Genomic DNA, 26098 nt, shown 5'->3' on the forward strand with positions numbered 1-26098 from the left:
GGCTTAGAGAAGAGAAATTTGATAGACACAGAGAAGCGATGACGAAGTTTCGGTCCACGATCCGACGCGTGCTTTTGCGCAGCCGTCCTCGCTGAACGTCGTCGCTTCGTGACTTCGGAGGAAGAATTTGCAAGGCAAGAGGACATTTTAATGTAAAACGTAGACACAAGGGAAATATGTAACAACACACGTTCGTAGACTTCACGCGGATAATTTAGGCTTCTCGAAATTAAGTTTGGACATAATGAATGCATAGATTACTCGTCAAATGGTCGGAATGAAGCGTAGTTTGGCCGATTATCCACGTAAAATCGTTCGAATGAAATGTCTAGGAACGGTGCCTTGATCTCAGTGCGTACCTAAAGCTATCTGGCGCTCCGGGAACATGGCCGCTATGTCTACATCTAGTCTACATACGGACTAGTGGCTCATCTGATATGCCGTACATGATATGTGATGTGCTAGTGGTGTTTCTAGAAAGACATGTCCTCTCGTACGACCTTTCACACTTTTCCCATTCTCGCGGTCACCTTGCAAATAAAACACACTTTTCTCGTTTTATCCAACAACGCGATCGCACTTCTTGTTCGATTGATCACGCAACAACCCCGCCTCTAAGATCGCTCTGCGTTACACGGCGATCTGATTTTACCGTACTCGGAGCCGACTCGATCATTTTACAATTTAAACGTAAACGACGTTACGAGAGACAGTGGAACGGATTTAAGAGTACAATTACGCGTGTTACGGTAATTCGCAAAGAATATTTTCACTTTCCGCTTGCTTTACGTTACCAACGAATTACGTAGACGCTTGTTTGAATCGAAAATTAGTGAAAATTTAATGGTAAGATTAGCGATTAACTCAATTAAGGCTGGACACGATCTTTTTTTTTCCATTTTTCTCTTTCCATTAGAAATTACTTATAAAATAATTTAAAGTACGTCCGATTACACGTAAAGAGAGAACTGCTGGGACATTTGCTTAAATCTTAAAGGACTCTAGGGACGTGGCCGAGGATCGACGGGACAAAGCCAAGGATGGAGGTCCACTGACCAGGGATGTGTTGCCAAACAGCTTGTACCACCCGAACACCATGTCATTGAGGTTTAGTTCGTCCAAAATGATCTGCGCAATGCCCATGAACACTTTTTTCCCCTCTAATCGGCCGTAATCACCCCATACTGTCACCTGGAATCACGCAAACGATTTCAAAAGTTAGGACAGCTTCTAAAAGGAAACTTGGTGTAACTAATACTCCAAAAATTACGATGGAGTTATACACGTATGATATTGATATTGAATTGAATTTTCTTGTAAGTTTTTATATTTATACGCCAATAACAGCTAAGAGAAAATCTATCGGCGTAAACATGTACCTGCAGTATACAATGTTGACAATTTTCTCTGAAAGTTAACGACTGCTGGTAGAACGGGTCCAACGTTTTCCTAGCCGCCGTCGTTTTCGCTTTCGCGATGCACGTTTTACCGCTGACCAGATAAACTTTCACGTACGAAGCTGTAACAAACGATCGTGGAAGTTAGCGCATCGAAGGAAATCGTGAACGTTGGGTGGCGATGAGCGAACGAAACCAACGAACCTGGAATTGTTTTACTGCCCTGTTTTGGCTTCAAGTCCTTGGCACGTATCACCTCCACTTCAAGGTAGCCTTCCTTCTGAGTCAGCGAGAGCTGAATCTCGCCCAGACACCGAGCACCGAGCGCCTGCCTTCCAACCATTTGTCCGGGACCAAGATCGTCGATGAAATCTCGCAACTGATCGGTTTCGCCTGTCATTCGCAGACTGGGGGACCAACTGCAGTTCCCAAAATCGAACGTTTCTTGTACAACGAAAGCCTTTACGAGTACGCCGAGGGGGGAGGTCGAGAAACGAAAAAGAAACGGAACCAGTCGAATCAACGTTACGTTTAAGGGAAACTTGATTCGTAGCACGTGCCCGGCCAACTAGAATCGTCATTGGTACTTTTCTACGAATATAACGTTCGCATTTTCCTCGAATCGAACACGATCCAACGCGAGGGTAGAGGCCAAACAAAATTGCTGAAAGTTCGTTTCGCAGGAGCGAAGGACAATTTTCGCAAGCCTTCGACGGAAGTGTGGAAAGAGAGAGCACACCTCATTCAGTTTTAGACAAGAAGAACTCACGCTGCAAGTGTGTCGGTGTAGCGAGTAAATATATAGTGTAGAAAAAAAAAAATTGTAAAGTTGGATACACAGCAGGCGGTCGTATGCATGCAGTTCATTCAATGCGCAAGTACCATATCACAATTGTACGTCCAACAATAATCAGTTTAGTCTCTTTCAACGAGCATTGTATCTTTGCTTTTTATATTTCACGATTTTGTTCACAATTAGGTACAACCTGATTATTGTTGAACCAGCTAATTGTACGCTACGTACCCATGCTTTATTAATAAGAAGTAACTGAGAGAAAGAGAGAGAAAGATAGAAAAAGAGAGAGACAGAGAGAGAGAGAGAGTAACGGTTTTAACTTACGTTTAAGGTTAGCTTTTACTGCGGCCTTCGACGAACTTATAAATAACCGTGTACTTGCCGCGTTTGGGCTTATTTACCAGTATCTCTTATCGTCCTTGAAAGGTAGCTAAATTGTCTAGGAAAGAAAATCTTAAAATAAAACGTCGACGTTGCTTCGTTCTCGATATATCCACTCTTTTTTTTTTTATGATCGTATTACTAATTTCCAACGTAACACGAATGAAATACATGTTTGCTCGTAATTTATGAAATTTACATCGTTCTTCGTAGGGAGAGGGGACACAGTTGCATTAGAAAATAAGGAACCTTTCGATAACAAAGGCGTTAGGAGATCGTTACTTCGTTCATCGAGTCGACAAAATTTCTCTCGTATGCGATACCATCTTACGTTTTCAAGAAATTTTGTCGACTCGTGGTATACCTGACGTTTACAAATATTAGGTACATTTATCTACCTACAGTCTTATATACATTGCGCACGATTGTTGAAAGTCGGTACGATGATAACATTTTCCAGGGTAAGGTAGATCTATAAATATAAATGGCTATATAAATAGGATAAAGTATACATTTCATAATAAAAGGGAACCTGGATAGTGGAATCGGCTTGGTTGTCGCATATAGTAAATGCCCCTTGTCACGTACAGAAGAATGATTTACAATGATAGTAACACATATATACAGAAAAAGAGAGAGAGAGAGAGAGAGAGAGAGAGAGAGACAGACAGACAGACAGAGAGAGAGAGAGAGGTGTTGTGTGTGTTGCGTGTGTGTCTGTGTGTGACATACGTACAATGGAGGTTCGACATAATGCTGCATGATCATTTAGCCAAGCAGTAAGCCAAGACGACGACAACACCGACAACGAATACTAGCAACGCCACGAGACATCGGAATGACAATAAACTCAATTTAAAAAAAATATATATAAATAGATAGAAGAATGGACAAAAAATTAAAAAAATAAATTGCGTGGCGTGAAATATTTGTTCCGTGTGTGTTGCAGCATATCGACGCGTGGCATTTACGAAAAATGTGTCATCTGGCTTAGTTCATTTTGTTGCAACAGAAGGCACTGTTTAGAGTGTTTTGTAAGATCGAAAGAAAAACATGGAAAACGTATGACTGCATGAAAATGAAACAATACGATAGGATACAGAGAAAAAGTGAATGTCTGTTCGTAAAAGAGGGGCAAAGCGTGAATGAGCAAGACAATGTACATCGATGCTGGGCACACGACTCAATCACACGTTGAAAGACAAAACGATCGACGTTTTGCGTTTACGATTTCCTGCGCGTAAACAGTAAAAATTTGACATAGAATACAGAGGAAGAGAAAGAAACGGTTAGATGGATAGTGAAACAGATAGAGAGGGGACGGGAGAACAAAACTGAAGTTATTCGCAGGGTTAATCCGTTCCTTCAAATTAGATTTTCAAACGTTTCAGCGGCAGTTTTTCCTTCTGTATGCGTTCCATATTGCGGACGGGTATATTTAAATTATTATTGATATGACCAGTAGAATGATTTATATTTTTTTGTAAAAAAACTGGACAAAATTTGGTATCAAATTCTGTAAGTAGGAAATATATGTATAGCAAAGACGAAAGGAGAGAATCTTCAGTGTCCACTGTCTTAGAACAGTCTAACAACGCGTATTGAAAATAGTTAAAATTTTGAAGCGTGTAGTTCCGAAACTACTAGTGTTTTATTAATAATTGAGCCATTGTTGGAAGCGGTAAACCTTCCCCTTTAAAATGGTTTTTTGTTTTTGACGATCCAACTTTCCGTTTTCGAGATATCGTAATTTATGTAAAGGGGTAATTTTTTAATTTGGACTATCTCTGTCTCCGTTTGACACGTCGCGTCGGACCTCTTTCTCGCACGTGAGTCGAGACAATCACGCGCGCGGTCATTGACTTCGCGTCAATGAACGTAAACAAACGCTTCGGATCCTTATATTTCCGGAACTAGCCACCGCATCGACGTGAAACTAAAATTGCTATATCTCCGGAACTAATAAAGCTATCGACTTGTTCGAACGCTCATTTTAAAGGGCATTTCATCCTCTATCCGATGACTATATCATCTATTAAATTTATGCCATCTTCGATGTTTATTTTAGTATTTAATTAATGAAACAGCTATAAAGAATCATTATTAAGAATGTAATGTCTTTGGAACCACGAAAGATGTAATTTTACGCCCATTGGCAATTTCTTTATTTACCATACGTAAAACGAAAGAGACAGAGTAATTGGAATAAGATAGCTTACGAATAACCCTGCTGAAAACGTAAACAGCGAACAGCTTTCAAACTAGAGACAAAGCCACAAAGAGAAAGGGAGTTAGAGAGAGAGAGAGAGAGAGAGAGAAAGAAAGAGAGAGAGTTAAATTATAGAGAGAAGAAGGAAGAGTTGAAAGAGACAACAAGGAGTCTCGTAGTTCCGGGTTCAGAATCGGCCGATGAGGGCCACTACTTACGAGCTTCCTTCGGAACTAGAGATCGAGTTGAGACTTCCGGCTGTGTCACTGGCCGCTGATCCCGACTGTTTTCCGGGTTCAAAGCGCTGATAGGGTACAATCTCCTCGGAACGCTGTATGCTGCTCGGCGTGCTGTTGCGCTTCCGGCTCGATAAACCAACGCGTGGCTCCACGCTACCACTTCCGGTGAAGATCCCGCCGATACCGCACTCTGCGTTGTAAACCAAACAAGAAACAACCGCTAAACTATAATCTTTCATTGAGATTTCCACACCGTGTCTGCCGCAGCCCTTTCTCTCATCCAGCTCCAGAGGTGGTTGTCGTGCGTTTGCTCTTTCGACTATTTACGACTCTCTCGCTCCCTCTCTCTCCCTCGAAATTTCTAAAATGTTCACACACTCTCCCTATTTCTCTGTTCCTATCGTTCTCACGATCATCGATCGTCCCTCGATCGTTCTCGAACGGAGAACAGAACGATTAGAAAGAGGCTCGCGAAGACACATGTACACCTGGATGAAACTCAAACACGTTGAATGATCGTCGATGAAGGTTTAGAGGCATGAGGAAAGAAAGTGTGCTTAAATTAGTCAACTACCAAGTAGCAAATGGAAAGACTTTAACAGTTTCGAGCGTCAAGACTCGAGAACGCTCGTGATAATTCCAACGTACGTGGAAACCTGTAAGAGCAGCCTTCGTTCGTTGTTGAGTTTAGGCTTAATTTTTGATCAATGATTAAATTCGATTACTCTCGAAAGTTCATTTGTTATCGATCATAAGGCGTAGCTCTAGCACTCTACCGTTGGACCTGTAATCATAAGCGGGCAGAAAGCGTCACAGCTGAATGCCAAGTTCTCGCTACGACTATATCGCACACGCATTCGTGTGTCGTACGTACACAGAAATAATTCGTAACCCTAGAAAACGTGTTCGTTACATATATGTTCATCTACAGTTAAGCGAGTCTTTCGTATACATTCCGAACACGTGACTTGCATACGTACGCGAAACATTTATTCGCGAACTTATTCAAAAGAAGTACGTAAAAAGTATCCGCAGGCGGAATGTACAAGATTGTGTGCTACATTCAACCAACTTTTGTATGTGTGTATATGTGTACGCCTGTCTGTGTCATGTGTGTACGTGTGTGTGTGTGTGTGTGTGTGTGTGTGTGTGTGTATGAATATGCGCATGAGAACACTGCATCGCTTGAAGACATCAAGAAATGAAAAGCCGTAACGGGTAGAGTAGACGTCTCACCCCAAGCACGTATCAACAGCGGCTTCTAAGTTAATAAATAATAACGAATCAGGTGGCCAACTTACCTACCGTTCCAAGGAGCCTCGGCTACGACCGAGTCTCGTAACAAGCTGACCACGTGTTTCATCTAAAAGTTCAAGAGCTGTACAAAACAGACAGGTACCGGTGACTTATTGCCAGCATCGACTCTCATCGATACCATTCTACAGTCACGAATAGGACAGCCCGACATGAACAAATGTACTTGCACAGCTAATACGTAAGATTCTTGAGCCTCGAATGCAGCCTTTATGGTTCCCTCTTGCGTTCGATTGTTCCACGGCCATTGCGACCAGAGATTTTTCACGGCCAATTTAAAATCTGGCCCGTCGATGTAAAAGATAGCTAGGCATTTTTTGGTATTCGAATTGATAAAAATCGAGGAAGAAGTCGATGGTAATTAATCGAGGCTTGCGATACAGCTCAGGAAACTCGTGCAAACGTTCCTCTAAGAGTTTACGCATCGCTACTACGTAGAAACAGTCTCTACGATCTAGCGCAACAGAAGACGAGCCGAGAATCGTCTCGTGACTATACTTGGGAATCGTGCAGCCTCGCAAAATACTTTCTTCGTCGAACGAGATCGTGCTCTAATTTCTAAACAGGTCAAAGAGAGTATTTTCCGACGATAGCCACGAGCGTTTCGCGCGGCCCTCTCTCTCTCTAAAGCACAACTTTTTCTAAAAAGTTATGTTCTGTGTCTCGTTATTGTTGTTGTTGTTGTTGTAGTTGTTGTTGTTGTTAATCGTAAATGTCGCAGACCGATCTCGCCGCTCTCGTTCTTCTTGCTGTAATTTGTCTTTCTGCAACGTGTACTCACATTTCGCCGAAGGCTCGAATCTCCGTGTCGGGAATTCGTTCGACATCCTCTCGACGACGAACGCGTCCGCCGGTACGAAATCGAAAGCAGACTGCGATTATCGATATCGAAATACCGCCGGAGCGAGTCCAGACGAACCTTCTTTCAAACAATCTTATATTCGTGCTAATTCGACAATTTTCAAAGAAAAGAAAAATAAATGTTCGTTCGAACGTGTCTACCCTCGAATAAAATGAACGTCTCGAGGACGAGGACTGCAGAGAGATGCCGTCTCGTGCTGTTCGCTCCCACGTAACGAAAAGGGCCGCGAGGAACGAAATTAAAAATGGGAATGATGGAAAAGGGGGCTGTTATTTGCAGGATGTTCGGACCTGTCGCCGTCGCCGCTACCCTCGCCGTCGCTGCTGGCGGAACTCGGTTGCCGTCCGCTCCTTCCGCTGGCCGTGTCCTCTGGCAAAACCTCCTCGCTTCTATGAACTGTAAAGGACGACTTGCCCTTCTTCCCGAATCCTAGCCTCCGTTTTCGTCCTTCGTCGCCCACGCATGTACCACCAACAGACGCACGTGGTATGTTATGGTTTTTGCGTGACGTGACACAGTTTTTTTTGTTGTGATCATAGTGGTGGTAGTTGTAACAGTAGCAGTAGTAATAGTAGTAGAAGTAATAGTAGTAGTAGTAGTAGTAGTAGTGGTAGTTTTAGATGTTGGTTGCACGATAGAATAGTGGTACGTGTTATCGTAGCGTTCGGTGTTGGTTTTCGTGTGTGTGGTTTCGTACAGTTTATCCTCCGACCAGATGTGTTTTTGAGTGTTCGGTAGGGGTTTTTAATTAACCCGCAGTGATCGTTCCAGCGATCGATCGGGGTGATCCGCGTCGAGTGTTGTCCCGTGACACGATCGCGCGAGCGACGATAGCCCGCCACGATGAGAAATCGTGCAGGTGGGTGCAGGTCGATGACGTGAATGGTGGTCCCCAGCGTCGAGAGATGGTTGGTTGGTAGAAGTAAAGTGTGAATGTGTTCATGTCGAAGAGAGGCGGATAGAGATGAGGAGGGATGGCGGAGAAAACAAGAATACGATTAGAATGTACATACTGCCCCGTTTAGTGGGTTTTTTGCTCTTTTACGACGTGCTCTTGATATCGTTCCCTTAAAAATCGATATACGTTATTCGTTCGGACACGGACCTCGTATTTATACCATCGATCTACGTTTGGTAACGTCGGGTGCTTCGGTCGAAACATTCGGTACGTTCGAAACGTTCCGTGTACGAACGGATAATATAAATCGACTTAACTTGGTTCGTTTTACCGACAGATTCTCGTATTCTGCTCGTTTGTTTCGTTCGTTGCATCGTGACACGAATAACGAGCGAACAAACAAACCAACGATTCAATTTTTCTCGACGATTCGTCCAGTCTTTAAGCCCCTCCCGTGGCATTTAGCTCGACAAAATCCGGGCCCATACGGTGGGCGTTAACGCGCGGTAAACAGACCAGACTGATGCTAAACTGCTTTGTAACAAAGATTATAAGAATCGTGATCAACTCGTGATTTGCTGTCCGCGAGCCTGGCTCGTGATATTCATGTTTGGGCCAAAATCTTCATCACGAGTCGGACTCGTTAAAGTACGAGAAGGGATTAATGTTCTCGTAAAAGTGAAGTCGAGACTTTAACGCGAGGCAACGATACGCATAGCGAGAGCACGCCGTAACTACTTACTAATGGCGCTAAACTAATGTTACGCTAGTATCTCGAGGGACTATTGATATATTACGAAGAGACAGACTAAATTCTGACGTATGGAAAAGACAGAGAAGGTAGTCTAGATTATCACGCAAGAAGAATAGTAATGACGCGGAAAAGAATCGGTTTCTCTCGAAACGAGACGAGTTATCGAATATTGCGAATAGATAGCAATGTACGGCACGCAACGTTTAAACGATAAATCGGAAGAAACGACTAGTGTGACGATGTGTTACCTGTGGCGGACAGCTGACTGGTGCTGTTACTCTTCTTCCCCAGCCCTGGCTGATACTGCACCGCACTTCCGCCGCCGCTGCTGCTTCCGCTTCCGCTTTTACTCCCGGGCGAGCTCTTGCGACCTCTCCTCGAGGAGTCTTCGACGTTCAAACCGATCGCCGTATCGCTCAAACTACCGTCTGAAGAACGAAAGTCGCGTCAACGCCACGATAGTGGTTGGATAATACGAATAACAGAGAAAATGGAAGACGAGGGGTAAAGGAGAAAATATCGAGTTCAAAATATTACCGATCTTTCTGTTGGCAAAACATCAAGATAATTAGTTCAGGATTTGAAATGTTTCGTTAGATAATGTTTACGATGATCGAAATGTGAAGTGTCTCGCTTCTAACTTTCGTCGCGTGAGATTTTATAAAACGAAATACACAGAAAGCATCGCATAAATTCTGTTTGTAGGACTTACCAACTTTGTCGTCCTGCGGGGCGTCGGTGTTGCTAAGGCTCCTGGCAAACTGCCCTCTCTTGCCATGATCGTCGTGCTCGTTATCGACTCCTTGGCCTCTGGACGCCTTCTCGTAGGAGCTCGACTGGCCGGTGTACTCGCTGCTTTCAGGCATGGAGGAGGATCGACGATCCCGCGGATCGGCGTCGCGTTGTTCGTTGGCGGCGTCGTGGGCAAATTTTTTCCGCGATCGCCGCCGAATGGAGGACGTCGGGGACGTTGTCGGCATGGCGGATTCGTCGATGTTGTCGCGCGACGATGGTTTCGTGTTTCGTGAGGTTTCGTGGTGATCGACGGCCCGTGGGTGGTAGTTTTTAGCAGTGTCGGAGGTAGCGGTTTGGGAATCAAAGAGACTTGAATTAGCGTTACCGGGGCGGGGTGCTCGGTTACGGGGCCTACGCGGATCGCACGGGCCAAATCCGCAGTTCTCGCTGCACTGGCTCTCGCTCTCCATCGAGTACTCGTAGTACTCGAGGGTGTCGCTGATTGCTACGTTCCTCTTACTACCCTGCTGCTGTTGTTGACCCGTTTGCTGTTGGGGTTGCTGTTGCCGTTGCTGCTGCTGCCTCTTGTCGAGGAGCTCGAGGTCCCTAGCCTCCGGGCAGCTGCTGTTCCGTCTACGATACCTAAGCCTCGATTCTAACGACGGCCTTCTCTCCTCGGTCTTACGCGACAGCGACCCGGACCTACCTAACTCCGTGGAAATCGCTAACTCCCGACACTCCGGGCAGCTACTCTTACGCCTACCGCGATACTGCGACGACCGCAAAGATCCCGACCTAATCAGTTCGCACGTTTCCGGACAATCGCAAATCTGATCCGGCCCGTACTCGTACCTCGAGTCTACGTAAACGTCCTGTTCTCTCTCGTAGTACGTCGTCGGTCTAGCAGCCTCGCGAGCAGCGCCGACGTACTCGTTCTTTTGACGGAAGCAGTCCGCGCACACGACCGTCTCCATCGAGCCGAAATCCTCGTCCGAGTCCACGATGAAGTTCGCGCTGCTTCTCTCTTCGTCTTTTCTTCGCGACGGATCGTAATACCGGAGCTCTCTGGTCTCGGGGCAGCTGCTGTTCCTTCTGCGACGGTACAACCGTCTGGCCCTCTCGGCCCTCTCGGACGAGCTGAGCTCCTCGTCCGAGCGCAGCACGGGCGACGACTCCGCACGCTGCAACATCATCCGTTTGCTCTCGGTGAAGCTCGGCACGGACAGGTTGTGTTTGCTGCTCTCTCGATACGGTTGCACGTTCTCGTATATGCCGATGCTCGTCTCTCTGCTTCCTCTTCTGCTTCTCCTTCGTCTCCTTCGCGGCGCGAAGCCGTCCTGATACTGATCCGCCCGATAATCGTACTCGTCCGCGGAACGATAGTCGCAATATTCGTCGGCGACGTACTCGTCGACGTATTGTGACGTTCTCTTCTTTCGCGCGCTGCCCCGTGGTTCGTCTTCCCTTCTGTCGTAGTACTCGTCTTCGTACGTCTGCTGCATGTCGGTTCGCGGCAGCTGAACGTTCGTATCCTCGTAAGTGTACAATCGTTGATCGTAATCCTCGATTCTCGCCCTGTCGACGAACCCTTCGTCGTACTCGATGTCCCAGTCGTAACCATCGTATCCGTTCTCCAAATACGACTCGCTGCTTTTCGTTCTTCGGCGAGCGCGACCGGTGCCTCTTTGATTGTCGTAATGGTCCAGATCGGAGGTGGCTCGATGAGGAGAACAAGAGACGTCCACTTCTCGGGCATAATTCTCAGCGGACGCGAGCGCTTCGTCGATGCTACAGTAAATATGCTCGCTCATACTCGTCGGATCGCACATACCGCCGTCCAGATTCTTCGTACGTTTCTCCGATATGTCGGTGCCGAACGTAGAATCGTGCTCGTGAAAAGTCGAGTCCATGTACTTCCGTTTGGTGGGGTCTTCCCTGCCGAGGACGTTCCTCAGACCGATTTGATCATCGCCGTTGAAGGACTTGTCAGCCATCAAGTCGTATCGGTAACCCTTACCGGTACCGTCTAAATCGATGGTTTGATTATTGAAACGGGGCATGTAAATATCGGTTCCGCCGCAACAGAACTCGGACCCGTAACCGTAGAACGGTTTGTGGTCCTGCTTGAGCAGGTAATCGTAATTCTTCTCCCGGTTGATAAGGCTTCTAGGGACCTTGTCGTCGCCGTTCGAATCAAAGTACGATTTACTCTGGTCGCCGAGGGCGGGTATTTTATCGCCGTAGCCGGCGTCGTTGATCGCCATGTTCCTTTTTAGCTTTCTTCTGGCCGTTCTGAGACTGTCGTCGCTGAATATGTTGCTGGTAGAGATGGTCTCGTACTCGAAACTTTTCGCTCGGCGCGAGAGCAAGCCAGCGCCTATCCCGAAACCGCAGCGGTTGGCGTAGGTGTCGTGCAGCACGTCGTAATCGAAGCTCCTAGCCTTGGAGAATAAAAAAGACCTACGCGGTCGTAAGCTAACGTCTAGATTCCTAATGCCGCAGTCGTCCGTAACGTCGTGCAACCCTCTCGAGAGGAATTGGTATCGAGCTTTCGCGGTTCTTCCGGTACGATCCTGCCAGCTACGCGATCGTCTACGCATACCAGAGTCCAGAAGATACGGCGACGAGTATCTGTCGCGAAACTTCTCGATGAGACGATCGTTGAAGTCAACCTGAAGACAATCCTCGACGTATATCTCCGGTATACGTTTCTTCGAGCTACCGGTTAGCTCCTCTGGCTTGAGTATGTAACCTTCGGAGACACTGTATTCGCTGGTCTCCGGGCTGTAATATCTCAGCATGTTCTCGTCGACGGTCTGCGACCTCGTGAATGGCGTACGCATCTTTCTGTACAACGAGCGCACCACTGCGGACTTGCTCCGTACGAGGGGATGCGGGGTGGGATTGTGCTTGCTGGGGTTGTTGCTCCTGGGCTTGGTGGGATTGTTGTTCGGACAGTGACATTCGCTGCAGGGTACCCTAAGTCTGTGCCTGCGCCTATTGCGCCTAGGGGGCAAGGGCATAGGGGATATGACACCGGGTATTAAAACGTTTTTAACTGTCGGTCTGCAAACAATGTTTTTCATATAGAGTTTTAGCGCTTCTGCGGTTTACATAACGAGTGTCGTGAGCCCATTCTTCAATTTTTATTCATTTACATTCAAAAAATGACTCTACTTGCACGTTCGCGATCGATCGAACGCGTTTCTTCGTTTTTGCTTTTCTGTTTTTCCGTTTTATCGGCTTTGTATATTTTTTTTATTTTCTTTTGATTTTTACGAATACCGAGAGAATTTGACCTGCCAATTTTTTGTGCATTGTCACTCGCCGAACAAAGAAATGCAGGTTGTCTTGTAGGACGTGCGACGATTGATTAGTCTCTTGGTGATAGCACGCATACGTACAGTGACGTGTTGAAACGTAGGTACACCTAGTCGTTCGACCAACGCCACGCACTAATCCCTGCTTTGTTAGAATGGGGCGATATTAAATGGACATTGACACGGTGCATAGGAGGTGCAATCTAGCCACTAATAGTAGAAACCTCGAAGAGAGCGCGAAAGGATCTGGGGAACCTATCAAGCAGGCGGAGGAAGATGAATAGTGCAACTACAGGGTGACATTTCATTCGGCAATGTCCATTTAATTCAGGGATTATCGTTGATGAGAAGGTAAACCATCAAATGTTCCATTCTGTGCACGGTGCATTCGGTGAACGTAACGATCATTTACTTCGAACCAAACAAGGATCGCGGTATTTCGATCGATCCATGATCAAGATACAAAATAAACGGAAATAAACAAAGGCCACGCGTATCGGTAGTGTCGAACTGGTACAATGGATGGCTGTCTTCTCTAAAGGGATACTTTCTTTTCTATGGAACTTGTCTTGCTTTGTACACTGACTTTGAATGCAAGGTCAACGACTCGAAATTATTATACAATAGACATTGAACTATACTCACATTAGTCCTCTGGAATCGCGTGCTCGTTCCGACGGCGTACTGAAGGCACTACTCGTTACGGAGGCTATACTCTCTATATCGGAGTCACCGAGATCTCCAATTATGTCTTTGTCAGGACTCAAGTGTCTTCTCTGCGGTCTGTGCATTCGGTTAGCATTGCTGTGCGGCAAAGGCAACGGATCGTGAACTATCGAGGGAAGATCCGAGTCCGACAGGCCACTACAGCATCTTTCCCAGCCTGCGAAATGCAAATCATAGTACCCACGCGTTACGGTACATCTTCTAACGCTCGGATAAAGTTTAACGAAAAAAGGATCTCACCTCCCATGGCTGTACTCCTGTACGTTGTATGCACCTGTCTATTATGGGGTCTCATAAATCTATTTCGCTCCTCTAGATCTTGAGAGGCCCTTTCCTTCAAAGCTGCCGGAATTATAGGCAACTGTCTCTTTTTTGGCGAACCGGTGGGAGTGGCCGTCGCTGACCTCGAACAGAATCTGGAATTTGCAAAACGAAGCCATCCTTTGTCGTTCTATATCGAGCCTCGAAGAGTTGCCGATGATTCATACCTGGTCGATACGTAGCTGTGCGAGTAGGGCATGGATCTATGTTCCGGTGGAGACAGAGACCGATGACCGGTGGGGCTTTGAGACCTTCCTCGATATCGAAGGCTCGACGAGTCCATCGGTGCTGCACTGTGCGACCTGTGGCTCATCATTCCTCGATGAATATCCTCCTGAGGATTACAGAAATTTAGCAACATCGCGGGAAAAGCCGAATCAATGAAGCCGCGCACGAACCCGTTAAAAGTTTGGATACCGTTGCGTTTGTTTTAATACTACGTACACGTCTGCGCAAAACTCGAGATATTATTGGCATTGCAGGCGCGTCGAGGTTGTAAAAATTAAAGAAAATTGAGGATCGGCTCACCTTACGATAGGTCTGGTAGCCAGATATAGACGCGGGCTGATCACGGTTCATCAGAGCGGCTCGTTTACGGCCCTGCGGCGACATGTCCCTTCGACTTCGATGCTCCCCGTCGATGCAGAACTCCCTTTCCGGCGGGGGGCTAGAATAGTGGCTGCTCCAGCATGCGTTCATTTTTTTGCCGATTAGTGATCGTCGTGGTGCTTACACGTTAAATGGGGCGAGTGCTGTGATCTCGCGCTAGATTACAGAGTGCATGCGGCCAGGCTGGTTCTCATTGGCGATGCTTATATCAAATATGCATTCTACGTTGCGTTGCTCTTCGTGTCCTCTGATCGACATACGAACGAGCACGGAAAGCGACAAACCAAAACAGGATGCGAGTTTTACTACTTGGGAGGATCCCGCGATCGATAGTCAATAGTCTCTCGCGCGAACAAGCTCTCGTTTATTAATGTATTTACATCCTACTTGACGAGAAAGATATAGTTGGCAGACTGAGACACTAACTATTTACCCTTGGAACTATTTATTCCTTTCTAATAGCGTCGAAAAGAAAAAACAGAGAATTTTAATCTCTGTTGCGGATAAATTTAAATGTTTCCTTGGACTTGGACTCACCCCGCAAGTAAATACAGAATTAATTACTTCCAACGGCAATACTTATTACCTCATTCCGCGGTGAACTGGTCGCAAACCGGTCGATCTGCAAAGAGCAAATGCATATTCCTGCGATCCGCGCGTAGCTATCGTTACAATTTACTTGCCAATGAAGCCAGACAGAAGGGTTGGACCTTCTTCTCGTGATGTCCTCCAGAATGGAAGGACGTTTCCGTTGCCAAGAAGCTATCCCGCTAAAGAAAAGCTGGCTCGCTGTAAACAATGGAGACTCGCGGGCGCAGAGCCGTAATCAGCCGAGCCAAACGCGTAACGGATCCCCGAGACGATTGATCGCGCGCGAACCATACGAAACAAAACCGACAGTCATCGTGTCTCGGTTCCTGGCAACGGAACACCAACAAGTAACGGAAAACGGTCCGATAGAACTGGACGCTACCCAAAATCGCGAGAATGAAGCTTCGAGAAAGAAATGGAGCCACCCCGGCCGATGCGTCGCGTTGCACTAAGCATTCTAGAAGCCATGTCCTCTCGCAATCTAAGTCTCGTAAACGTGAACGTGGGAGATGCAAGAAGCGATGACATGATGACGCCTACGAGTGCCTACGTGAATCGGTGACCTACTGCATCTTTGCGCCCAACTACATCGTCCGCGCGACTCGGTCCGTTCTATGCGCACGGTTTTTCTACGATTTTTCATCGTTACGTCTTGTTTCTTTTGTCGGTGCACGCGCGACAGAGAAACGAGACGCTGTGCAGCCGGAGAACAACGCGAAAACAATGCAAGAGGCAGAAACCTACTTCCAGCGACTGCGACCGATACGGAAAAGGCCGAGCCGCGTCGTTGACTATATACGAAAACTTGCCACGCAAGGGAGTCGCTCGAATATGTCGTCCAGACACATCGGTTATGTTCGGTCTAACGAACAACGCGTAGCTTCGTACGAATTTTCCATGGGCAAATTGAAGAGCGGGCCGAATATTATTTTAGTACAAGGGTGGTTGCGGTAACGAGATGTTCGGTTAGGTAAGAATATTGCTGTTGATTCGGGTACCGCGTAAAGTCTTTGCGATGTCTTTTCGGGAAATACCGATGTTTCGCTATCGCAGCTAACCTCGACGAGAATCTAATGTCTCTGGATATGGTTACAGTTAAAGAAAAAATTGGCTTTCGGCGAGTACGATCGCTAGGACTGATGGGAGACGAATATTTCGATCAGGGAAAAATCGTGCAGTGTGTCTGACCACCATCCAGTACCGACTACTTAACCGTCGACCAGTACTCACAGACCAAATTTTATTTTATCCGTAAGCGTTCGATCTATCGGTAACTGAGAAATTAAACTACTCGAGCGTGTCTTTCGATTAATAACACGACCGACGCAAGTCTACGCGTAAAACGCTATAACCTAGCGGTGAGGATGCAAGACATGTGACTGCGTGATTCGTGAAAGAGGAGGAAATATAAGTTGTAATGGCCGTACCGCTTATAATTTGACGGCATATTATGAAACCTAAAAAATAAATAACAGAGCACACGATTAAAAATAAAATCAATTCGACGTGTCGTCGGGCCGGCGCCAACGCGGGAATAATCTAACTTGGATTTTTCGCGTTCGATGCAGCTACGCGGATTTCGAAATTCGTACTTAAAATTGGTTCCATCTTTGCAAAATCAGTTTGACGATTTTCTCTGTTCCTTGGTCTCCGCGAAACGCAAGAATTGCACGCAGTCCGTGAAAATCGGATCGTCGAAACTGGACTGGCGAAAGAAAGAAGAGCGATCTTATCGCGCGGACACGCCGATTCGACTCTTGGACGATGGATTTATTAATGTAACCGGTGAAACCCTTTCGAATAATCTTGTTAGGCGATATTGAAGGTTATTAAATATCGGCGCGCTGCGCGGTCGACGTGTCGGGACGTTTCGATCGTTCGTGTTCGGCGGAAAGTTTTTCGCGGGGAACGGATCGCGAGATCCGCGAGAACGAACAGAGAGAAAAAATTGGTCAGCAGCTCGCAGATTGAGGCCACGTGGATTAATGCAGCACGCGGCCGTTCCGAATCGTTTCTACAGATTCACGACGTCGAACGACAAACCCGACCTCGAGGCGTTTTCGCTCGTCTCTCTCTTCCCTTTGGAAACGATCAGCGTCGCGTCGCGTCGGCTCTCACGTGGCGCACGCGAGACGCTCGCGTTCGATGAAAAATTTTTAAGTAACCTAGCCCGAGGAGAATCGCGAAAACTTTTGACGAAAGATCCGGCCAACTTTCCCGCATTCGAGGCTGTGTCGTGCAATTTTCAACGAGCTCGGGGAACTTTCAGATATTATTATTATTCGAGCACCCTCGAATCGAAGAGGGTCGGAGATAAGGCGATTGATTACAAATGAAAGCGAGCGGTCGGCGAGCATTCGAGCCCCTTCCACCCCTTTCTACTCGGCCCCGGCAATCGCATTACTTTTCTAGAGAAGCGACTAGAACCCACTCGAGGGGCGCAGCTTGGATTCAGAGCATCATCCGCGGAATAAATTTACAAAGGTTCGACCAATTAGTGCTGGAAATGGTAACCGAGAGAGCGAGACGGTCGGGCGGGACAAAGCGGCGGGATTCGAGGCCAGAAGATCCCTCTCGTCGTGGAAATACGTTTCCTCCATCGGCACGGGGAGGCGGTAAACTCCTGCGCCTCGTATCGTCGTTGTTGCTCGACCTTCGAATCGAGAGAATAATCCGAAAGCACTGAAAACACTTTTGTCACGATCACGCGTTTCGGAGCACCAAATTTCTTCCGCACGCATAAATTACAAGTCACTGGCTCGGTGTTCGCGCGACGTCCGTTCGACCGATTTCGAGCAACGGTCTCTCGAATTCAAAGGGAGTCGATTAACTCGTTTCGGGACGTGACCGGTGCTCCGTCGAATCCAAAGGACACCAAATTCGAGGACATTGCACGATTTGCACGGAACCCCCGTGCAAACGATAAAAACTTTATTAAGCGTTGCATTCAAAGTGGATTTGTTTAGACACGCCGTCCGACGCGGTTACCACTGTTCGTAGCCGTGGGCTTTCCATTCCCGTTCCTCTTTGTTTCTTTTTTTTTTTCATTCCGACTTTTTTCTTCGTTTCCCACCGGTCACGTAGCGAGAGCGGTACCCCTCCTCTCGTTTTCTCTCCGAACCCCCTTCGTCACTTTGCCGGCAGTCCGTTTTTGTCGTGGAAAATAAAGGATCAGAAGGCTCGGTGAAAAGCACTTTGCACTCACAAATAACGATCGGACGTCATCGTTGGAATATTAATATGGATACCGGTTCAGGGGCTGGCTTCCGCAGCCAGCGGTGGTTGCAGGCCAACTGGCATGTCAATTGGCTTGTTGCCCAGTTTTATAACTTGGCTCTCGGCCTCCTCTTTCCTCCTCTGTCTCACTCTAATTCTCTTTCCCGCCCCGCCGGTCCGTTATTCTCTACTCTTCGCCTTTTAGCATTGTCTCCGTCTCTTTCCCGACGTTGTGGTCGTCGACGGCCTTACGTCGGAGCGACGCCACCTTCTCCGCCGAGGACAAAAACGCCCAACTATCCCCTTTTTGCGATTGTACGAGCGTCGCGCTCGGAATCGGCTTCAATGACGTTCGAGTAATTAAGAGATGCTCTATTTGAAACTGCTCCTAGGTTCTAGCTACTTTGCACCGTTCTATTATGGGATAATCGTTCGTTAGAAAATGATTCTTGATCGTTCAACACTTTTATGGGAGTAAAAATTGCTCACTGATCCTGTGTCTGCTCGTTGTTAAACGCGTGTACCTAACCGAGGAAAGTCCTTTCTCCGGACCAAAATGCCAAAGGATTAAGCACCAAACCACGCAACACGTTGTTGAACGTCGTCGAATAAATTATTCCCTTTCTGCGAAAAGCAAGCCGACGCGCGAGAAAGGTCGATCGATCGATCCTCGGCATCCCTTAGGGACGGCTAGTCATGCTCCTTCAATGAAGCGGAAGAAAAGTAACGATGCAAGAAAGACGCATGGAGAAACGTTTCACGGACCGGACCGAATCCAGGATAATCTCGAGTAGTAGCGTCGCCTCGTGTTATTGACGATTAAGACCGCGTTGCACGCTACCGGGTGAATAACCATTACGACAACAGTTACGATGCCGGTTACGAGACCTGTAAACGGGATCTTAAGCCGAGAATAGTAACGCTACTAGATTAGTAACACGAATCCTGTTTGCCAAGGACATCGGCATGCTGCATCCGCGGTTAAATGCCATTAATTCCTGACAAACTACACGCGCGAACCTTGCACGACACAGCTTCGCGGTCCTACGTGTACTTTTCATCCACCTTCTTCGGTTCGCGGACGTCATAGATTATACTACTAAGCGTAAGCTTGAACCACCCCTGCGAATCCAACTGACCTAAACAGACCCCTGACCCGATTCCCCCTTGTACATTTCAAAAAAGAAGAAAATTTAAAGATGGATCAGTACGTATGCGACATATGGCGAAAATAAATCCAATCGTTCAGAAAACTTATTTACATGAATTATTGTGCGATTTATAGAATTATATAATACATGCCGTAGGCAGTATTTTGAGAATATAGTGTTTTCTAGAAGTCGGTATAATATCACCAGACTATACAGAGATAGAAGCTCAGGGAATTATTATTCTGATATTTAGCACCTCGTGTATAAAAAATCAATCTTCGGAACATAGCGTTCTACTCAAGTATTGGAATGGAAATGACGAATATTCACAGACTCTTTTATCGATATTGGGCCAAAATAACAATTTATGGAGGAATAATGCGCGTCTAGAAATAATTTTTCGTAAAAATGGACACGAAAAGGTGAACAGGGGGATATACAGGGTATTCTGTCACCCTTGGGAAAAATTTGAATTGAATTGGAGATTCTAGAGGCCAAAATAAGACGAAAATTAAGAATACTAATTTGTTGATTGAGGATTTGTTAAAAAGTTATTAACGTTTAAAGTTCCGCCTGTAGAACGGCAATCTGCGATTAGACCTTACATCGAATGTATTTTTTCGGTCCATTTTTCTGGGGCTATAGCGTTCCATGAATACATATTGTTTGAATTTTGAATCATTAAAATCCTCCAATCCGTTTAGGAGTTTTAAAGATACGCATGAAATTTCGGTAGAGTAAGTTCGGGTCAGACATTATAGTTTCGGTAAAGAATTTTTTTCTCGAAAGTGCGTAGGATTTCGGGGTTATGTCTATTGACCAAAAATGACTGTAATTGACCCCCACAACTGAAAATAATTTTTTTAAAACGATTTGAAAAAATTTTTTTTGACGAAAAATTTCAGGGAAACATGTCAGCGCCTAGTCAGACATTAGATATTTAGTAAGGAAATTTTTTCTCGAAAGTGCGTAGGATTTTGAGGTAATATCTAATGACCAAACATGATTGTAATTGACACCCGCAACAAAAAATAAATTTTTCAGAATGATTTGAAATTTTTTAATTTAATCTTTTAATAACTTTTTACGAAGCCTCAATCAAGAAATTAATATTCTTGATTTTCGTCTTATTTTGGACTCTAAAATCTCCCTTTCAAATTTTTCCCAGGGGTGGCCGAACACCCTGTATGTAAATAAAGATATTGTACGATTCGAGGGAATAGAAACGGACGAAAATCAGCCTAAAACTTTGAAGATTATTAAAGAAGCGTGTTAAAAAGAAACAGGAAACAGAGATATTTAGGTATAATCTTGCCTTACCCATAAATCGATTCCTCAGTTCGTTTGCTAGATTCTAAGAGACAACAGCGAACGAGGAGGTCTCAAACTTACGATTGGCAGTGGACGCGATTCTATTCGACTCTTTATGCCGCTGCGTGTCCGTGAACCTGCGTATTCGCACGGATTCGATTAAAGGTTTAGCGGATAAGTTGTTTCGTGGTCGCGGATATTCACGGCGCATCGTTCGTGAAAATAGCACGCTCTTCTTTCGAATAGATATTGTATCGTTGGGTGGGTAAAGGGGTGGACGGGAACGTGAGGAGAGGTCCGGAACGCGACGTAGAGAGATTTCGAAGGATCCTCTTACCTGGAGGAACTGCCGACACTGCTTACACTGGCACCGTCAGCTGTTCTCCTTTGCTCCCTGGAGACGTCGTAGTCCGTGATATCGTTTTCGGAAGTGTCAGAGTCGCTCTGCCGCGACGTCGTCGACGGTGGACTGAAATGACAGTCCACCGGAGTTATCACCGTGTCATCGGGCTCCTGATAGTATCTATGCAACGCGAAATTTAGATCTCACGCTAACCGCTCTTCTCTAGCCTTAGGGGAAAAAGAATCGGCCGATCGGATCGTCGATCTCCGGATTTATTTGTTCGCTGGACGAGCGCTCAACGAATTCAGGGTATCCCAAGGCCGTCGACGGATTCCTTCTCCCTAAGCCTAATGTTCGAGAACGAGTGACGCCTACCGCTTATAGCCCCTCTCCAAAGCTCTAGGCGAAATCGCACGTTAGCATTCAGCGGCTAACAAGCGCAGAGAGTGTTCGTCGATGGGCAATCTCTAAATCTTTCCTAGTCTTGTTGTTGCAACAGGCAAATGATTGCGCAACAGCGATCGTGTCTCATACCAAAGCCATAAAGTAACGAAGCGCCCTAATCTACGACCCGAGCCGACAGTGGCATACCTAATGTGCTGGTGTTCCCCGTGGCTGATCAAGGAATGCCACTCCGGTTCCTCGTCCAACCGACTGGTCGCCAGCTCTATCACCACCTCCCCGAGGAAATCGTTCGCGTCGTACTTCCCGTAGTCCCACACCGTGATCTCCAACGCCCTTTTCCTCAGCTCCTGCCTCCTGATTCCGTCGTAGACGAATGTCTGATCCCACTTCGGGTCGTTCGTGTTTGCCAACGTTTTCGTGCGTCTCTTCGACTTCTCGCTGCATCGACAGTGCGACAAAGAGGTTACGCTCCGATACGCTCGCGGAATTGATACGTAAATGGGGCGATACCGCGATCGATGTCGAACATTAACCAAAGAGTTTTCGTCGGGGGCCAACGGTGGGGGACGAACAAGAAAATAAAACTGCACGGTGAAGTTCGAGAACAGCGGAATTGTTGGCAACGCGGCCAAACTCAACGGCTATCTTTCTGGCTCGAGAAACCACTTCTTCGGGAAATGATTCATTTTAAGAGACGACGGCTCTAATCTTCGACGTCGTACTGGCTTGCGTATTTCTCGCGCGGGCATTAAACCGCGTGCAAGGCGTTAGCGACGATCTCTATAATTGATTTCGCGCGGGCCAAGTAGTAGCGTCCGATCTCGGTCAGACGCTCGCGAATACGTTCGACTCGTGGGCGTAACACGTTCTATGATGTTATCTTCGGACGAAGAAAAACACGATGACTCGTGTTCTTCTGCGTTTTTCGCTGGCTCGAGACTCAAGAAACACGTCGATAGTTCTTGGCTGGGTCTTTTTCCCGCATCGCGTACGATATTGCATGCGCTGTCCTGGACTAGTTTGCTCACCTCTTATCCGGAAGCAGGAAGATCTTGGCGTAGGGGTTTCTAGGTTGGCCGTTGCTCCTGGGCGTGAGTCTCGTCGCGCAGATCAACGTGACGATCAACTGAAGCGCCACAGGATCAAAGCCCACTTGCACCTGCAGATTACCACCGACGTTTGTGTTTCCGATGGTGTGTCGAAAGTTCCTGACGCGTCCCTGAGCGTGCAGATCCGGCGAGCCAGGCGATGTCACTAAAACCGAAGGTTTCTCGCGCCTCGCGTCGTATAACTCTGCAAGTGATCGTTCAGTACCGTCTAGGCTTTAGATTTTCTCGGCTAATTTGGGATCGTTCGGACGGTTGAATGGGCTACAAGGAAAGGGGGTGTCATACAGATGCAAAGTGGACGAAACTCTTCGGTGAACAAAGGAGTCACATCGAGGACAAGTAGGTACAAAATTTAGAATAAAAAACACACACGCGCGCACACACACAGAAATAGGCTTGATGATTGGACATTTTTGGAATTATTAAGTACAACAGGGGTTTCAAGAATTATTGATTCGAGTTGGGGGACGTACGAGGAACTTAATGCAAGAAACACATGACAAAATCATTTTTTTTAAAACATTCTGCAACGACTCGAATTGCAGTGATTCGACGATAGGATTCGTTCGACCAACAGGATCTACATTTTATTCGAGTCTCGATTATTTTAAGAATTCTACGTGACGATCGAATCACTGCAAGTTTCTCCGGAACGCGTGACTTCCCTTCATCGCCAAGTGCAATGGAATTTGCGGGCAGATACATCCATTCCTCGGAGGATATCGCAATTCACGTGCAGGATACTCTCGAGCTGCTCAAAGTCAAAAGTAACGCATCACTGTAGATGCATTGAATGCTGGTAGATTATCGTGGAGGCGATAATACTTCGCGGATGCGTGCGCGTTTAACGCGTACCCCGCTACCTGGGTCGGAAGTGCGATACACATCAGGAGTGTTGCGTTCTCTTCGTTCGGACCCTGAAGGCATTAGTCGTTACACATGAAAAACAAGCCATCTAGCTATCGTCGAATTATGAAAAATACCGCTTTGCATTGTTAATTTTTCCTACTTCTTATACGTATCTTGTTTCCGCTTGCGGTTAGTCGAAGAAAATAAAATAGTTTAAGTATCACTAAAGCTAATAAAATAACGCCTGCGATCGTCGTTCAAATATCTTTTTACCAATATTACAAAGACTTTCGATGCGTGGTGTAAGTACCTATAAAAAGAAATAGGTAATCGCAAAATGGCGCACCATACACAAAAGGCGTTAAATGTTTGGTCCATCCAACGTGGAGAAATACGAAACGACACAGATGCGATTAAACGTTCGTACAAAGAGTCACTTGTCTCAAGTTGTTGCTCCCATAAAACTATGTTCGTAAAAATGACGGTGTTAGCGGGGGGTGCATTGGCACTACTGTCTACGTTCTACGGTAACATCGATGGAATACACAAAGCGGGTTAACGGTTGTCAAAGTCTTTTGATGTTTGATCGTTCAGCATAGATCTCGTTGTTGTGCGTTAAGGCTATGGATATTACTCGGTTCTCTTTAGCAAAAATGGCAAATGTTCTCGTTTACCATTTCTCGCATCGCGTATCTGTTCGTGTCCGTCGCAAACAAAAAAAAAAGTAAAGCGTGACTGGACGGGAATAATACGACACATAGTCGGACAAGGAGAGAGAGGGGACATCGATTACTTAGGATCGAGATTTAAGAAATTTGAGGCCTACCCCATAGAATACATTTCTTAAGACCTGAAATACGAAAAAGCATATAATCTGTGACAATATAGCGTCGTTTTCAATGGGCTTAACTGTAATTATGTCTACTTATTAATAGAGAGACTCGAAGTTTCTCAAAATTCTTGCACAAACTATTGGTCGATTTGCAGCATCGTGTTTCGTGATTGCACTGTTTTTGGAGGATACGGTGAATCGCATCTCGCACAATTAGCGCTAAACTTCTCTATTCTACGTGATACTACGTCACGATACGTGTACACAGGAATTCGTTGAACGATGTATTTGCGTTCGCGCGTAATTCGTGATAGAAATTGGGTCGGACAGATTCCATCGAGAATAACAAAATTGCGTAGGAGGTTTCGTTTTCGAGAAAATTGAATTAAAGTGCCGATCGAGCAGACGCGCAGTTAATTAGAGGGTCGAAGGTAATATTTTGCGTTGGAGGAACTGAATATTCGTCGTTCAACGATTGCCCCGCACAAGGGGTTACGCATTAAAAGTCAACCAAGAATACGCACCCCTTGAAACAACTACTATACTCGTTCACAGCAAGTCCCATAGCACATCCTAAGTGTTATCTATCGCGAGCGAGTACTCGTGGTACTCAAGCCTTCGCGAAGCACACAGTCTACCATCTCTACTGTCTTCTCTAAACACGTGGTTACGCTTACGCTCCGGGACAGCTTAAACTATCTTTTTAATCCCCGTCAGCGATGGCGGGGCGGTATACACACACTACAACTCGTATCGGGGGCAAGAAGAGAGACAGAGAAGAAGAGAGAACGGTCGAGAGCAAATCCTGAGAGCGTGTTCGGGGGAGAAACAAGACGAGAAGGAGAGAACGGAGACGAGGGGGAGTAGCGCATAGTCACCTTTGTGATGCGGTTGCTGCGGCCCGGGAATCGTCTCCGGGTGCTTTTGTCTCCACTGGGTCTGCGCAGCGATCCTCCTCGGTGCCATCGGCGTCGAAGGCGTCGGCCCCGCAGGCATCGTCGCCGGCGCCGTCGTCGCAGACAAGTTCCGCGAAACTACTAGCTCCACTTGGGGCTCCTGTCTCGACTCGGCGATGATTTCGCAAACTTCAAGGGAGCTCTTGTTTTGAAGAGACCTCCTGTTCCACTTGATCACCTCGTCACCTGAAATCGTCGAGTGTCCGGTCGGTTCCTATTGGATCGCCTCGGGGACGGGACGCGAGGGATTTATTTACTCCGGACAGGGTGTCTCTCGATGATCGACGCGACTCGGACGACAGTAGTTTCGGTTGGACGTTTTTTTTTATGGAGCAAACGGTTCTAAGGAAAAATCCTGACTCGGTCGTTTCTTGCTCCGAGTGATCTGGCTCTTTCTCGACCGTTTAAATTGCTTTTGCAAGGCTGTATCGTTCCAAGCAAACTATCTTATTAAATTGCTGCTGCTCTCTTCGATCGCGTACCGATATTCAACATTCGAAATAATTTTAAAAGTTGAAACGAACGCGAATGTAGAAGGGCGCAGAAACGTTATAGAAATTTAGCTATCTAGACGGTCGATAGATCTTTTCCGGTAAGCTTGAAATCGCGCGTCGGTATTAAAGATTCAAACAATTGATTGCCTTTAGTGAATTCTTATCGACTATAGGGTAGGCGAAGCGTGGAAGGTGACTAACCAGAAGCGATTCTCGTAAAAGGGACAAGGAATATAGAGAAGGCGAGTCCTAGGCATTCGGATCGGGTTAAATTTATCGT

The 26098-nt window shown here is 46.4% G+C and overlaps 1 protein-coding gene across 9 annotated transcripts in view; it reads right to left on the bottom strand.

Moving 5' to 3' along the window:
* Positions 1-882: 882 nt before the first annotated feature.
* Positions 883-26098, bottom strand: part of LOC122401041 (regulating synaptic membrane exocytosis protein 2) — a 57483-nt gene continuing 32267 nt past the window's right edge. For 3 of the 9 annotated variants that reach the window (XM_043402945.1, XM_043402937.1, XM_043402944.1), the window contains 15 exons: positions 25247-25510; positions 22607-22871; positions 21765-22016; positions 21168-21353; positions 16580-16609; positions 14481-14631; positions 14120-14286; positions 13872-14047; positions 13551-13788; positions 9563-12651; positions 9099-9278; positions 5002-5212; positions 1602-1816; positions 1380-1519; positions 883-1191 (listed from right to left, as the gene is read on the bottom strand). In XM_043402945.1, the coding sequence (XP_043258880.1) occupies positions 985-1191; positions 1380-1519; positions 1602-1816; positions 5002-5212; positions 9099-9278; positions 9563-12651; positions 13551-13788; positions 13872-14047; positions 14120-14286; positions 14481-14631; positions 16580-16609; positions 21168-21353; positions 21765-22016; positions 22607-22871; positions 25247-25510 (5771 nt within the window). In that variant the 3' untranslated portion in view covers positions 883-984. The remainder of the gene's footprint in view (positions 1192-1379; positions 1520-1601; positions 1817-5001; positions 5213-9098; positions 9279-9562; positions 12652-13550; positions 13789-13871; positions 14048-14119; positions 14287-14480; positions 14632-16579; positions 16610-21167; positions 21354-21764; positions 22017-22606; positions 22872-25246; positions 25511-26098) is intronic. The other 6 variants (XM_043402942.1, XM_043402939.1, XM_043402940.1 and 3 more) reach the window with 6 other exon arrangements.

The sequence above is a fragment of the Colletes gigas genome, unplaced genomic scaffold (genome assembly GCF_013123115.1).
Source record: "Colletes gigas isolate AHSC1104 unplaced genomic scaffold, ASM1312311v1 Colletes_gigas_Sc00021, whole genome shotgun sequence".
Taxonomy (NCBI): Eukaryota; Metazoa; Arthropoda; class Insecta; order Hymenoptera; family Colletidae; genus Colletes; species Colletes gigas.